Source organism: Neomonachus schauinslandi, chromosome 16 (genome assembly GCF_002201575.2).
Source record: "Neomonachus schauinslandi chromosome 16, ASM220157v2, whole genome shotgun sequence".
Classification (NCBI taxonomy): Eukaryota; Metazoa; Chordata; class Mammalia; order Carnivora; family Phocidae; genus Neomonachus; species Neomonachus schauinslandi.
In genome coordinates, this window is record NC_058418.1 from 6,128,333 (window position 1) to 6,141,862 (window position 13,530).

The 13,530-nt window shown below is 58.8% G+C and overlaps 2 protein-coding genes across 6 annotated transcripts in view; both read left to right on the forward strand.

Annotated features, from left to right (window-relative positions):
• The window catches only part of ASPDH (aspartate dehydrogenase domain containing), a 2,241-nt gene extending 403 nt beyond the window's left edge, over positions 1-1,838 (forward strand). Inside the window, exons 2-7 of the mRNA XM_021688775.2 lie at positions 129-273; positions 517-601; positions 693-842; positions 925-1,145; positions 1,215-1,369; positions 1,740-1,838. Coding sequence (XP_021544450.2) covers positions 129-273; positions 517-601; positions 693-842; positions 925-1,145; positions 1,215-1,369; positions 1,740-1,783 — 800 coding nt within the window. The 3' untranslated portion in view covers positions 1,784-1,838. The remainder of the gene's footprint in view (positions 1-128; positions 274-516; positions 602-692; positions 843-924; positions 1,146-1,214; positions 1,370-1,739) is intronic.
• Positions 1,839-2,144: 306 nt separating this feature from the next.
• On the forward strand, positions 2,145-6,088 carry JOSD2 (Josephin domain containing 2). Of its 5 annotated transcripts, none has more exons than XM_021688797.1 (5): positions 2,145-2,415; positions 2,958-3,123; positions 4,589-4,714; positions 5,497-5,691; positions 5,797-6,088. In XM_021688797.1, exons 2-5 carry the CDS (start codon positions 2,978-2,980, stop codon positions 5,894-5,896), a joined length of 567 nt encoding a protein of 188 aa, XP_021544472.1. In that variant the 5' UTR covers positions 2,145-2,415; positions 2,958-2,977; the 3' UTR covers positions 5,897-6,088. The 5 variants fall into 5 exon arrangements, with proteins under 5 accessions (XP_021544472.1, XP_021544463.1, XP_021544499.1 ...); XM_021688788.2 differs by having other exon boundaries at positions 2,884-3,123; positions 5,797-6,067; XM_021688824.1 differs by having other exon boundaries at positions 2,955-3,123; positions 5,797-6,067.
• Positions 6,089-13,530: the final 7,442 nt, after the last annotated feature.

Here is a 13,530-nt window from a genome sequence, read left to right on the forward strand (position 1 = left end):
GGGTCCCTGACCCCCTCCCTCTGGGTCCCTGACCCCCTCCCTCTGGGTCTGACCCCTCCCTCTGGGTCCCAGTCCCCCTCCCTCTGGTCTCTGTCCCTCTCTCACTGAATCTCCTTCCCTCTCCCCAGGACAGTCCCTTGTTTCTCACCTGCTGACTCAGGGACCAGAACTGGGCCTAGAACTTGCTTTTGTCTGGAATCGTGACCCAGGGCGAATGGCAGGGAGTGTGCCCCCTTCCCTGCAGCTCCAGAACCTCGCTGCTCTTGGGGAGAGGTCAGTGATCTCACCATGAAAGGCTGGGGCTCCCTGAAGCTCCTGTTCTGGCCTCACTTAGGTGCTGTGATCTCAGGCGAGTCCCTTACTCTCCCTGGGCCAAATGTGAAACAGGACAAGCCATCCTGCTTCCCCTATCAGGCCAGGGTGAAGAGTGACAGGCCTCTAGAGACTCTGAGGGAATCTGAGGAGGGAAGGTGCAATACCTCTCCAAGGCCCTCCCCCATCTCTCCCCTCTCCCAGGCACCCTGACCTTGTGGTGGAAGTGGCCCATCCTAAAATAATCCAGGAATCTGGGGCACAAATCCTGCGCTATGCCAATCTCCTGGTGAGCCCTGCCCAGCCTGCCTCGGCCCACCCCACCCTAAAGTGGGATCTGTCCCCTGACCTCAGCCCCTCCCCACCTTCATCCGCCCCAGGTGGGGTCCCCCTCAGCCCTGGCTGACCAGGCCACTGAGCAGCAGCTCCTGGAGGCCTCGCACCGCTGGAACCACGCTGTGTTTGTGGCCCGGGGGGCCCTGTGGGGCACTGAGGACATCACCAGATTGGATGCAGCTGGGGGCCTCCAGGTGAGGGCCCGCTGGGCTCCTGGGCGGACCAGAGGGGGCCTACAGAGACCCCCAGTCCCATCACCCTGGCTGTCACTTCCAGAGTCTTCGCGTCACCATGGCCACGCACCCCGACGGCTTCCGGCTCGAGGGACCGCTGGCTGCAGTGCCCAGCACTGGGCGTTGCACTGTGCTCTATGAAGGCCCCGTCCGGGGACTCTGCCCCTTTGCCCCCCGCAACTCCAACACCATGGCGGCCGCCGCACTGGCCGCCCCCAGCCTGGGCTTTGATCGCGTGGTTGGGGTGCTTGTGGCTGATCTCAGGTGAGCGAAGGCGTGTGGGGGTTCAGGCTGGGGCCGGGCCAGCCAGGCTGACCACCCTGCTTGCCCCAGCCTCACAGACATGCATGTGGTGGACGTGGAGCTGAGTGGAACCCCGGGCCCCACAGGACGAAGGTTTGCTGTGCACACCCACAGAGAGAATCCTGCAGAGCCAGGCGCCGTCACAGGCTCTGCCACTGTTACCACCTTCTGGCGCAGCCTCCTGGGTGCGGCCCCTCTCCCCAAGCCCTGGGCCCCCCTGCTCTGCCGAGCCTGGGTCTCAGGCTCTGTCTGGTTCTGTCTGCAGTTCTGATTCTGTCTCAGTTGACTGATCTTTATTTCTGTGTCTCCTCCACCTTCTACTCCATGGTTTTGAATCTTGATAGATCTATCTCTGTCCAAAGCTCCTTTCTCTGAGTTTCTGTATCCTCCTCTCGCTGGGAGCCTATATCCTCTCTCACTGTGTGTCCCCGTCCCCCTCCTGGGTCTCGGTCCTTCTCTGTCTTCCTCCACCCCCACCCTGGTCTGTTCCTCCCATCAGGTGTCTGTCTCTCATCTCTCGAACCCAGCCTTTTATTCTCTATATCTCCCCCGCAGGCTGCTGCCAGCTCCCCTCCAGGCCGGGGATCCATCTCTGCTGAGAAGCCTCCTCTTTCCCTGGTGGACATCTTCGTCTCATTTACGTCCCCCCACCACGGCCCTGGCCCCGGTTACCCCCGACCTTCCTCCTGTCTCAGTAAATATTGGAGGCTCTTCTCCCTGCATGGTCTGGTGTCTCTGGTCCCTTGTTGCCCTACTGTGACGTCACGCTGCGACTTCACACCAGGCTTGATGCCACCGCAGACGACGAGCACACACACGCGCGGGAGCAGCACTCCCGGAAGCTATCGCGAGAGCCCACCCACTACATTTCCCAGAATCCTCTGAGCGCCAGGGGGCGTGGCCGCGCGCGAAGGCGTGGGGCGGGGGCCTCTGTAGGGCATATTTCCGGGAATCACCACGGCGACGGAATTGCGGTTCCGCCTTCTCGGGGCCACAGTGGACTTCCGAGCCAAGCTGCCCTCGCGGGGGCCGCCGGAAGACGTAGTCCGGCACGCGGGGGCCGCCGGGAGCTGTGTGCGTCCGGCCTGGCCAGTCAGCGCCGCGCTGCCCGCCCCGCACTCGGAACCCACAGCCGCCGCCCAGGGGGATGCGGGAGCCCCTGGTTTCGGGGAGCAGAGAGGCAGGCGGGGTGAGGGGCGTTGCCAGGCAACGAGCGAGCGCCGCGGTCGGGGTACGGGCCGGGGAAAGGGCTCTGTTCCTTGGTGTCCGGGGAGGGGACCCTGTTGCCGAGTGACAGGAGCAGAGAACCCTGTTGTTTGTGACAGAGGAGGGGAGTCTTCTGTTGCTAGGCGACTAGAGGAGACCCTGTTACCTAGAAACAGGGCAGGAGGATTTCTCTATTGCTAAGTAACCGGAGGAGAGGCTTGTTACCTAGTTGGGGAGAGGGTACTCTGTTGCTAGGTAACCAGAGAGGGAGCCTGTTACCTAGGGACAGGGGAGGGGTTTTGCTAGGTGACCACCATTGGGACCCTTTCACTTAGGGATGTGGCGGGGGTGGTCCTCTGTTACTAGGTGAGTAGAAGAGCCTTTTTCTTAGCAATAGGGGATGGAGGTACCCCGTTGCCAGGAGAGCGCCTGGGGAGCAGGGTCAGGGGCCCAGTGTCCCTCAGGCTGCCCTGAGCCCCCACCTCAATGGCAGTGCCCCCAGGGCCTGCTGGCAGTTTGGGCCTCCAGATTCCAGGCCGAGTACCTTCTTCCGTCGCCCCCAAGCAGGAGCCGAGGGCGAGGGCGGCATGTCCCAGGCCCCAGGAGCACAGCCGAACCCGCCCTCCGTTTATCACGAACGGCAACGCCTGGAGCTGTGTGCCGTCCACGCCCTCAACAACGTCCTGCAGCAGCAGCTCTTTAGCCAGGAGGCTGCCGATGAGATCTGCAAGAGGTGACCGCCACCCATCCTAACCCCTGGAGAAGCGGGGCTCATGGGCAGAGCGACCAACTAGGTCTCACAGCGAGGCAGGGACAGAGCCGCCCCATCACCTGCCTAGGGAACCCTGGGACTGAGAGATGGACATGTGGCCTCTCACACCTGCCCTTCGCCATGGCCACAGCTCAGGCCTCACCTTCCCTTATCTGGACCCCCATCCCCACATCCCCTCAGGCCTCTCAGCTTCTGGATTTTCTCCACCAGTCCACGCTCTGCACAGCCCCAGTGCTGACCCTGCCCTCCCCTGCTCACAGCCCTCATGTGGCTCCCCAGCAGCCCTGGGAGAAGTCCCAAGGACTGCAGCCTAATATCCCTGCATGCTCTGGTCCCCATCTTTCTCTTCAGCGTCATATCTCACTGCACCCCCAAACCACAGTCCTCCCCAGTCCCCGAATGAGCCCTGCTACAATGCCTCTAGGCCTTTGCATGGGCTATTCTTTCTGTCTGGAACAGCTTCCTTCTCTTGGCAGCCTGGGATGTTCCTCCTCACTATGCAAGATTTCAAACATCACTTCTTTATTCCTGCTCTGCCTGGTCTCCTCTCCGTCCCCACAGCCCCGGCACTAGCCTAAGCCCGTCATCTCCTGGATCCTTCCTCCTGTCAGTAACCCACATGATGCTACCCCCAGAGATGACCCGGCCTCCCCACTCTTGCTTAAAGCCCTCCCATGGACCCCCAGCATCCTCAAGCAGAGTCCCAGCCCCTCAGACCGATTATTTTAGACTTTATTCATCTCCCCTGGCATTCACAACAGCAGTCCATCAACTCTTTTCCGAGGCCATCCGTGCTGGAGACCCAGAGATGAGTCCAGTAGGAGCCCTGCCCTGAGGGAGGCCAGGCAAACAGATACACAGGAAAATAATACAGACTTTCCCTCTCCAATCCCTCCCCCTGCCCTGCCCACCAGGGGCCCAGAGAAAGAACAAAGGTGCCACTGTTCGGAGAAGGCAGGACCCAAAGAGACAAGTGGTGGCAGGGTGGGCCTCCTGAGCTGGGGGATAGCTGGAGGAGAGGCTGGGAGGCAGGAGACAGGTTGAGGACAGGTGGCTAGGGTGGGACTGAGACTAGAAGGCCAGCAGAGGGGCTGAGACTTTATCCTGGGTGACAGGGCACCAGGGAAAGCTGGGAGCAGGGGAGCTGCAGTGGAAAGAGCCCCTGGGATTGGAGGGGAGGCTGGAGGCCGGATGAGGGTCCAGGTGGGGGAGAACAAGGCCTGAACTGGGAAATGTGGCTCCAGGACAGAGCAGAGACAGTTGGGGACAGGAGGAATCAGGCTTGGGGCTGATGAGCCATGGGGTTGAACAAAGGGAAGAGTCCAAAGGCTGGGTGATTCAAGGACCCTGGGACTCTCCTGCTTTGTGGGGAGGGTGAGACCTTTTCAGGGGCCCCCAACTCAGGCTCTGACCATCCCCCAACCAGGTTGGCCCCAGACTCCCGGCTGAATCCCCATCGCAGCCTCCTGGGCACCGGCAACTATGACGTCAACGTGATCATGGCCGCCCTGCAAGGGCTGGGCCTGGCCACCGTGTGGTGGGACAGAAGGAGGTGGGACCCCAAGCACTGCATCGTGTGTGCTAAGCCCGGCACAGTGGGTGCGGTGTGACAGTATCCATGGGGGACAAAGCAGGAGACGGATGGGCGGACAGGAGGCAAGAAGGAAGGGGTAGACGGGTGGAAGGTTGGCATGGCTGGATGATGGACGGGTGGCAGACTAATGGGTTGGGAGATGGTAGAAAGATGAGTGAATGACTGGATAGACAACAGGATGAGCCGATGGGTGGATGATGGGTAGACAGATGGTAATCTGGTGACTAAATGGATGGTAAATGGGTAGTTGGATGTGTTGAGTAGGTGGTGGTTGGCTGATGGGGTGGGTGAGTGGTTGAGTGAATAAAAGATGGATAATTGGTAGGCAGTGGATAGCAAACAGGTGGTTGGATAGTTGGATGGATGGATGGATGGATGGAGGGAGGGAGGGAGGGAGGGAGGGACAGATGGATAGATGGGTAAAGAGTGGATGAGGAGTTGGAGGATGGTGGGTAAGTTGTGGAGTTGGTGGCTGGCTGGCTGGTCAGTCGTGTCAGTAGGTGAATCATGTTTGGGTGGACGACAGATGGGTGGTTGTGGGGAGTGGTCGCTAGATGGCTGGGAGGTTTAGGTGCACGTGTGATTGGGTGAGTGGAAGGAGACAAAGGGCGCGCTGAGTGAGGAGCGTCCTTGGGCAGGCTCGGGGGGCCGCTGCTGCCACGCCAGCCTGGGCCCCACAAGTTCAGTACCCTTGGGCCAGTGGGTAAGCCTGGGCCCCTGACCTTGCTTCTGCCACGCAGGCCCCTGTCTCAGCTGGCCCTGCCCCAGGTGCTGGGACTGATCCTGAACCTGCCGTCACCCATGTCTCTGGGGCTGCTGTCCCTGCCAGTGCGCCGGCGGCACTGGGTGGCCCTCCGCCAGGTGGATGGCATCTACTACAACCTGGACTCCAAGCTGCAGGCGCCCGAGGTCCTGGGGGACGAGGATGGCGTCAGGTGAGGGGGAGGCGACCCTGGGGCTGGGGCCCCGGCGCTAGGCCCCCCTCCCCCAGAGGCAACACCCGGGCTCCCGGGCCTCAGTCTCCTCATTTCCCTGCCCAGGGCTTTCCTGGCGGCCGCACTGGCTCAGGGCCTGTGTGAGGTGCTGCTGGTGGTGACCAAGGAGGTAGAGGAAAAGGGCTGCTGGCTGCGGACAGACTGACCCTGCGGAGGAGGGAACCAGGCCACCCGTCCGCCCGGGCGGTCCCTGCGCATCCGCGTCTGGCCCCAGAGCACCGAGGAAGGACTAGGCCCCGCACCTCCTGGACCCCGCGGAGGCCCCAACCCCTTCTCTGCATCCCCCTGCTCCTCAAGGCCGCTGCTGCCTCAATAAATCTGCTCATTTGCTCCCGGCCTGGCCCGCATCTGCCTGGGGGGGCCCTTTCCCTCCGTGGCCCGCGGAGCAGAGAGGCCATTCGTTAGCCAGGCGGGAATTCCGGGGGGGGGGGGGGACCTGGGAGCTCAAATGCTCCACCACCTTCCAGCTTTGCCAGCTTGTGTGAGTCACCCACCTCTCTGGGCCTCAGTTTCCTCGTCGGGGCACAGCAGAAAACAGCACAAATCCCTGCCTTTGTGAGCCAGGGGGAGAGACCAGGAGCAGATGGACGCAATCTAGAGTATTCAATGGGATAAGTGCTGAGGAGAAAGCAATTTTCTTGAATCTCAATTCTACTCCATCAGTGGCTCCAAGAGATGGCCACACCGTGATCCTGCCATCTCTTGAAGCTCCCAAAGTGTTCGGTTACATGGCAGAGGGGAACAAAGGTTGCTAATCCGCTGACCTTAAAACAGGGAAATGACCCTGCATTATCCGGGTGGGCCCCGGGCAATCGTGAGGGTCCTTAAAGGCGGAGGAGGCAGGAGAGGAGAGTCCGAAAGAGACCTGACGAAGGAAGCAGGTCAGAGATGCTACGTGGCGTGCAGCTTTGGAGGCGAGAAGGGGCCCGATCGGGGAAATGGGAGGCACCCCGAGGGGCAAGACCGGGCCAGGGCCTTAGGAGGAACCAGCCCTGCCCACACCCTGACTCCAGCCCAGTGAGGCTCATCGGACTTCTGACCTCCGCAGGTGTAAGAGAATAAATGTGTGCTATTTTAAGCCACAGAAGCTGGCACAGCATGGCTGGAATTCATTTACGGCAGTGGACCTCACCGAGGGGGCGAGGAGGCCACGTGTGAGCCACAACGGGAAGAAGGGCAAGGAGGAAGCTGTGCGGAGCCGTGGAGGAAAGGCATTCCAGGCTGAGGGAACAGCCAGCGCAAAGGCCCTGAGGAGGCTGGTGTGGCCAGAGTGAGGCGGGGTGGGGCGGTAACAAAGGAGGAAGACGGTCCCTCAGGGATTTAAGCAGGAGGAAGATGGGCTCCCATCAGGTTCTCATCTGAGCAGGACCCCCTCCTGTTCTGTGTCCTTCCCCAGGGCCTGCTGTCCCTTGCTGTAGCTTCCTTGTCCTGTTGGCCATTCACATGGCTCCCCTGGTCCTATCTCCGGGTCTGGAGGAACCTCCGCAGATGAAGGCAGGCGCTCGCTCTCAGGCTGGGAGGAAGACACAAGGGGACAGGAGGCCCCCCTCCAGTCCCAGTTCAGGAGGGTAGGCTTTAAGGGGGCCCTCCAGGGAGCCAGAGGAAGATGAGGGGACCTGGGGGGACTGGCTCCAGAAGGCTGAGGGGGCCTCTCCAAAGGGGCAGTGAGAGGGAAGCGGGCCGTTCCAGAATGGGACATAACTGAATGAGATCTGCAATACAAGGGGGGCAGTCGCTACTGGTCACTGACCAGGGGATGAGGCATCAGGGTGGGTCCCCGCCAGGCCTCAGGCCACAGGGCCTCCAAGGGGGCGCTGAGGGCTGGACCTTGTCCAGGACAGTGGGTGGGAGCCACGAGGGGCGCAGCTGGTCAGTCCTGGGCTCAGAAAGCACCCTCGGGGGCGGGTGGTATGGGGACAGCCCAGATGCCGGGAGGCCTGGGAGGAGACTGAGGGTCCAGATGGGAGAGGATGGAGGCCTGAGCTGGACCCTGGGGAGGGAAAGGAGGGACACAGAGAGTCCGAGCAGCTCTGCTCTGGTGGGCTCTGGGGGCAAACTGAGGAGGAATAAAGAAGCACTCAGGCATCTGGCCCTAGGACCCTGGGACAGTGGGACCACCCCCAACAGATGAGGAGTGGTTTGGGATTTGGTGGAGGCACGGAGCTTAGCAGGATGTAAGGGATGTGACAGACCAGATGACATCGGGGGAGGGGGCCCCAGGTCAGGGGCTCCGCGGATGGCTTCAGGGGTCTTGGGCCTGTTTGAGGAGGCATGAGTGTGTATGAGCCCAGGGAGGTAAGCAGGTAGAGTGGGGCTTGGGGAAAAGTGGGGTCCCCTTTTAGGGGTGGGCAAAAACGGAGGACCCAGAGACACAGGGAGGCCATGGGCAGGGAGAGGCAGGTAGGGCCCTCAGAAGACGAGGTGCAGACACAACAGGATGCTTGTAAGGCCAGTGGGTGATGCTGGGACTTGGGCTTGGCGGGTTCGGGTTCCCAAGACTTCTGGAGGTCAAAGGCCAACTTGTAAAGGAAGAAGTCAAACAGCAGGACACCCCAACCGTCAGGTCCCCACACCCCGCCCTGTCCCCTCTATGCCTCTCCAGCTTGCTTGCTCTCCCACACCTGGGTCTCTGACTCCTCTGTCCCTCTCTTTGTGTCCCTCTCTTGGTCTCCCTTTTTGGGTGTTTCCGTGTCTCTCTCAGCTTCTGTCTCCCTGGGTCCTCTGGGGCCCCCTCCTGCCCTCTGTGCCTGTCGCCGGCCCCCTGCAGTCCCAGACAGCCTGGCGGGACTCCTGAGTGTTTCTATTCTTGGGCCTGAGTGGCCTCCCCAGGTGCCTTCTCAGCCATGGCCTAATATGGTCACAGTGAGGAGCCGCAGTGCCAGGGTGGGGCCTTTGGGGGGGGGGTCTGGGCCCTCCCTCCCCTCCTGCTCTCAGCCCCCCCTCCGGCCCTAACCCCTCCTGCTCTGCACTGGTGAGAGCCCAGGCTGCCGGGCCCGCAGGCTGACAGCACGCTTACTCTTCGCCCCTTACCGCACAGAATGCCCCCTGCACCCTCACTAGCTCCCACCTGCTGGGGCCGCCATGGCCCGCAGGAACCAGGCCTGACTCAGGCTGTCCCCGAGCTCCAGGGAGTGAGGGGCTCCCTGCTGGGGGCGCGCCACACAGACCCGCAGGGGCCTCTGGGCGCAGGAGGGAGGCTGCGCAGGTGCAGGGTGGGGTGACAACTGTCCCGCGCACCCCAGTGCTGACAGCTGAGGCCCGATTTAGCTCTTGCAGCCCAGCGCTGACCAGATAAGGCGGTGAGGGGGCTAGGTCCCACCCCCAAGGCGCCCCTTAAATTGCCCAGATGGTCCTGGGGGGCGGCCGCCGCCGATGTCAGGTGAGAGGGACCACACTCCTTCCTCGACTTCCCCACCGTCCGCCCAGGGCTGGGCCCTCTCTCTCTCTCTTTCTCTCTCTCTGTCCCATCTCCCTGCCTGCCCCCTTCTCTCCGAATCTGTCTGTCTCCCTCCCCTGCCCCATCCGCTCCTTCCTTCTGTCTCTCTCCATCTGTTCTGTTTCTTCCCATTTCTGTCCCTTTCGCTCTGCATCCCTCCCCTCCTCCCATTTCTAGATCTCTGCCTGCCCTCCCTTGCCTCTCTCCCTCCTCTCTCTCCTGCTCCCTGGTCTTCCTTTGTCTCTTTTTGTCTCCCTTCCTTCTGTCTCTCTCTCTCTCTCTTTCTCTTTCCATCTCTCTCCATCTCTGTCTCTTCCTCCCACTCATGTCTCTCTCCCTTCTCCTGTCTCTCCGTCCCCCCCACCCACTTCTCCTGGCCTCAGTCTCTCTCTCCCTTTCTCTTTCATGTCTCTGCCTCTCCCCTCACCATCTCTCAGTCCCTCTGTCTCCTGTCCCTGTTGTCACCCCTTGCCTGCCCCCCTCAAACTCCCCATGGAGGCCACCAGGCCCTCCGCTGCGGTTTCTACTCAATAAAGCTGTTCTGTCCTCACTCTCTCACTCCCCTGTCTCCTTTCCTTGCTCACTCCTCCGCCTCTGATCCCCGTGGGTGAGGCCCCGTCCTCCCTCCCAGAGCCAGCAAGAAACAGAGCCTGAGAGACAGACCAAGAGACTGGGCAGAGACAGAAAGACGGATGCGGGGGGGGCAACCCAGAGACGGTGAAACAGAGACCAGAATAGGGGGCCATGGACTTAGAGAGGGGAGACAGTGGGACGGCAGGACACAGAGACTCAGAGACGCGCACACAGTGAGATGGGGAGATGCAGAGACACAGAGTGACTCAGAGCCCAGGCAGCGCCCCACCCCCTATACACAGCAGCCCTTCCCAGTCCCCAGGCCGAGCCAGGCCTGGACAATGCTCCCTTGTCCTGGTCCGGGCTCCAGTTGGGCAGCTGGAGGGTGGGCCGGGGCCCCAGGGGAGGGGCAGCCACCAGGAGGCCTGGCTTTGGCCTCTACCCTCAGAGTCCCCCTTCCCTTCTCCCTCATCCTCCTCCTTCTGACCTCCCAGCCTGCTTTCTGCTTTGCCAGGGAAGGGGACAAGCATTTATGGAGCACCTGCTGTATGCACCTGAAATGCCTCCTTGCCTCCTCTGGCACCCTCTGGTCTCCCCTGCCCCTTCCTCTGTGCCCTCCGCTGTTCTTCCTAAGCTTCTGGCTCCCATTCTTGGAGGAAACGGGCATTTTTTTTAAGTTCCTAGTGTTTGCCAGGCAATTTCCATACACTGCCTCTGCACCTTATACTCTTGCTCTCCTGTCCCTTCCACCCTGATTCCTTGCACTTCTTCCTGATCTGCCTGGTCTCCTGGGAAGAGAATGCACATTTGTGGAGCACCTACTGTGTGCTAGGAAATTTACAAACTGTCTCCTCTCTTACTATACTTTTTTCTCCCCCAATTCCTTTCTTCCCTCTCTCCTGATTTTCTCTCTATTCTGACTTTCTGCTCCCTCGGAGTGGGGGATGGGAGGGAACGGACACACACTGAACACATACTGTGTGCCGGGTAGTTTACACATCTACTTTCCCTTCCTCATACCTTCTTCCTTCCTCTTCTCTCCTCTGTCCCCTCCCTGTCTTTCTGGGCTCTCTGCTCTCTTCCAAGGCAAAGAACAGACATTTACTGAGCACCTATGGTATGAGAACCAATTGCCTGTGCTTTCTCTACTCTCCTCTCACCCTCCCATTTCACTGACCTGTGGTCTCTGCTACCCTCTGCTGCTTTCTGCTCTTTGCCAGGGAAGGAAACGGGCATTTATCGAGCACCTATTGTATGCCAGACAATCTCCTTACGCTCTCCTCCCCCTCAATTCTCCCCATTCCTTCATTTCTGCTCCATCTGCTCGTTCTTGGGGAAACAGGCAACTATGGTGCACCTACTGTATGCCAGGCAATTAACATCCCATCTCACCTCCTCTTGCCTCTTTCTCCCTGTCCCTCTCCCTCTGCCAGCTTCTCCCTTCCCTGTGTTCTCTAGGCCCTTTGGGGGAAGAGAACAAGCATTTACAGAGCACCTCCTGTGTGCCCCATGATTTGCCCCTACTGCCTCCTCTGTGTGCGTCCTCTCCTTTGCCAGTTCTTCTCGAGGTTACCTCCACCCTCTGGCCCGCCAGCCTCAACCTCCTCAGCCAACCTTTCTTTCCCGTTTCCTGTGCCTGCACCTTCCTTTCCCCCTTCTCTCTCTCCCCTAGGAAGTCAATGTGCATTTATTGAGTGCTTCCTATGTACTCCCAGCCTAACCTACACACACTCTCTTTTCTTCATTTCTTCTCCTGGGCCCCTTCTCTCCTCCAGCTTCTCCCCTCTTCTCTGCCCCGTCTGCTCTCTCCTGGGAGAGGAAATAGGCATGTATTAAGCGCCTACTCTGTGCTGCTCCTTATATACACTGTCTGTCATTGTTTGCCTCACAGGCTCTGTTCTTCCTTCTCTCTTCCTCTCTGCTTTCTTCCCTCCTCCTGGCTGCTTTTTCTGTGCTCACTACCAAGGAGGGAAATGGGCATGTTAAGCACCTACTGTGTGCCCACTGCTTTACATATATTGTCTCCTTCCTTCACAGCTTCTCCTATTCATTCTCTCTGCTGGAGCTTCCCCTCCCTGTCCTTCTTGTTTCTCCTGGGGAAAGAACACTTAATAAACACCTACTGTATGCGCAGCAATTTCCCTCAATGACTCTCTCTCCTTAGGCTGTTTTTCCTCCCATTTTTCCTCTAAGGTGGTTTCTTCACCTTCTTTCTGACTTGTCTCCTTTCTCCTGAAGACTGGAATGGGCATTTATTGAGCACCTACTGGGTGCTGAGCTTTTTATAAGCACAGCCTCCCCTCCTCACAATCTCCTTCCCCCTTTCCCTTCCTCTCTGCTGCCTCTTCTGTTCCTTTCTGCTCTCAGTGCTCTCCAACAGAAAAGGGAAGGGGCACTAATTGAGCACCAACTATGCGCTAGGTAATTTACACACCCTGACACCTCTCATTAAACCTTCTGTTCTGCCATGCCCCTTCTATTCCACCGGCTTCCTCTCTCTTTTTGTTTCTTCATAGTAGTGGAAGCTCTGAATTTTCCAGGCAGAAGGGATTTAGGGCTACACTGGGAGTCTCTGTCACCACCCCTGGAGAAGCAGCAGATCGTCTCCTCCTCACAGTGATGGTGACAACAGATTTCAGCTCCAATTTTATTTCTTCATTAGGAAAAAAAAAAAAAGTGTGGATAATAGCCACTCTCTGGTGTAGGGGAGGGACAAGGGGACTGAGTCAAGACCAAGAAAGAAAGAAAGTACTAGAACAGAACATGGGAGGCAGCAAGTGCCCACTGGAGGAGGCGCTGATTCTTCTGGCCATTAAGCCATGAGTTACTACCTCTCCCCGCCCTGCTGCCGGCTGCCAGGCTCCCACCACCTGGAGCAGCAGATAAGGAAACTGAAAGTCAGAAGGGGAAAGGAACTTGCCCGCCAGTCTCCCTTGATCTCTCTCCCTCTCCCTCGCTCTGAGTGTCTGTCCCACCGTAATTCTCTTGTCTGTTCCCTCCCTCTCTTTCAGACTTTCTCAGACTCTCTCACCCCCTCTGATTCTCTCAGATTCTCTTGCTCTCTCTTTCTCTCTCTGACTCTCTCTTCCTCAGACTCTCCCTCTCTCAGACTCTCTTTCTCTCTCTCAGACTTTCTCAGACTCTCTCTCTCTCTCTCTGATTCTCTTAGACTCTCTCTCAGACTTTCTCTCTCTCTCTTTTCTCTCAGACTTCCTCAGACTCTTTCTCTCTCTCTCAGACCCAGACTTTCTATTTCTCTCTCTCTGTCTCTCTCAGACTTTCTAAACTCTCAGACTCTCTCCCTCCCTCAGACTCTCTCTCTCTCTCAAACTCTTTCTCACTCTGATTCTCTCGGACTTTCTCAGACTCTCAGACGCTCTTTCTCTCTCTCAGACTGTCTCAAACTCTCTCTCTCACTGATTTTCTTAGACTCTCTCTCTCAGAATTATTCTCTCAGACTCTCTCTCAGATTTCCTCAGACGCTCTTAAACTCTCTCTCAGACTCTTTCTCTCTCACACACTCTCTCAGACTTTCTGAGACTCTCTTTCTCTCAGACTCTCTCTCTCCCTCTCTGTCAAACTCTCCCTCTCTCTCTCTGATTCTCTCACTTTCAGACTCTCTCTCTCTGACTCTCTCTCCCTCTCTCTCTCTGATCCTCTCAGACTTTCTCTCTCAGACTCTCTCTCTCCCTCTCTCAGACTGACTTTCTCAGACTCTCTCAAACTCTCTCCCTCTCTGATTCTCTGACTTTCTCTCTGAGTCTCTCTTT

Coding starts and splice junctions, on each gene's coding strand:
- JOSD2 (XM_021688797.1), top strand. CDS start 2,978: ATGTCCCAGGCCCCAGGAGCACAGCCGAACCCGCCCTCCGTTTATCAC. Junction 3,124..4,588: donor GCCGATGAGATCTGCAAGAG/GTGACCGCCACC, acceptor TCCCCCAACCAG/GTTGGCCCCAGACTCCCGGC. Junction 5,692..5,796: donor GGGGACGAGGATGGCGTCAG/GTGAGGGGGAGG, acceptor TTCCCTGCCCAG/GGCTTTCCTGGCGGCCGCAC.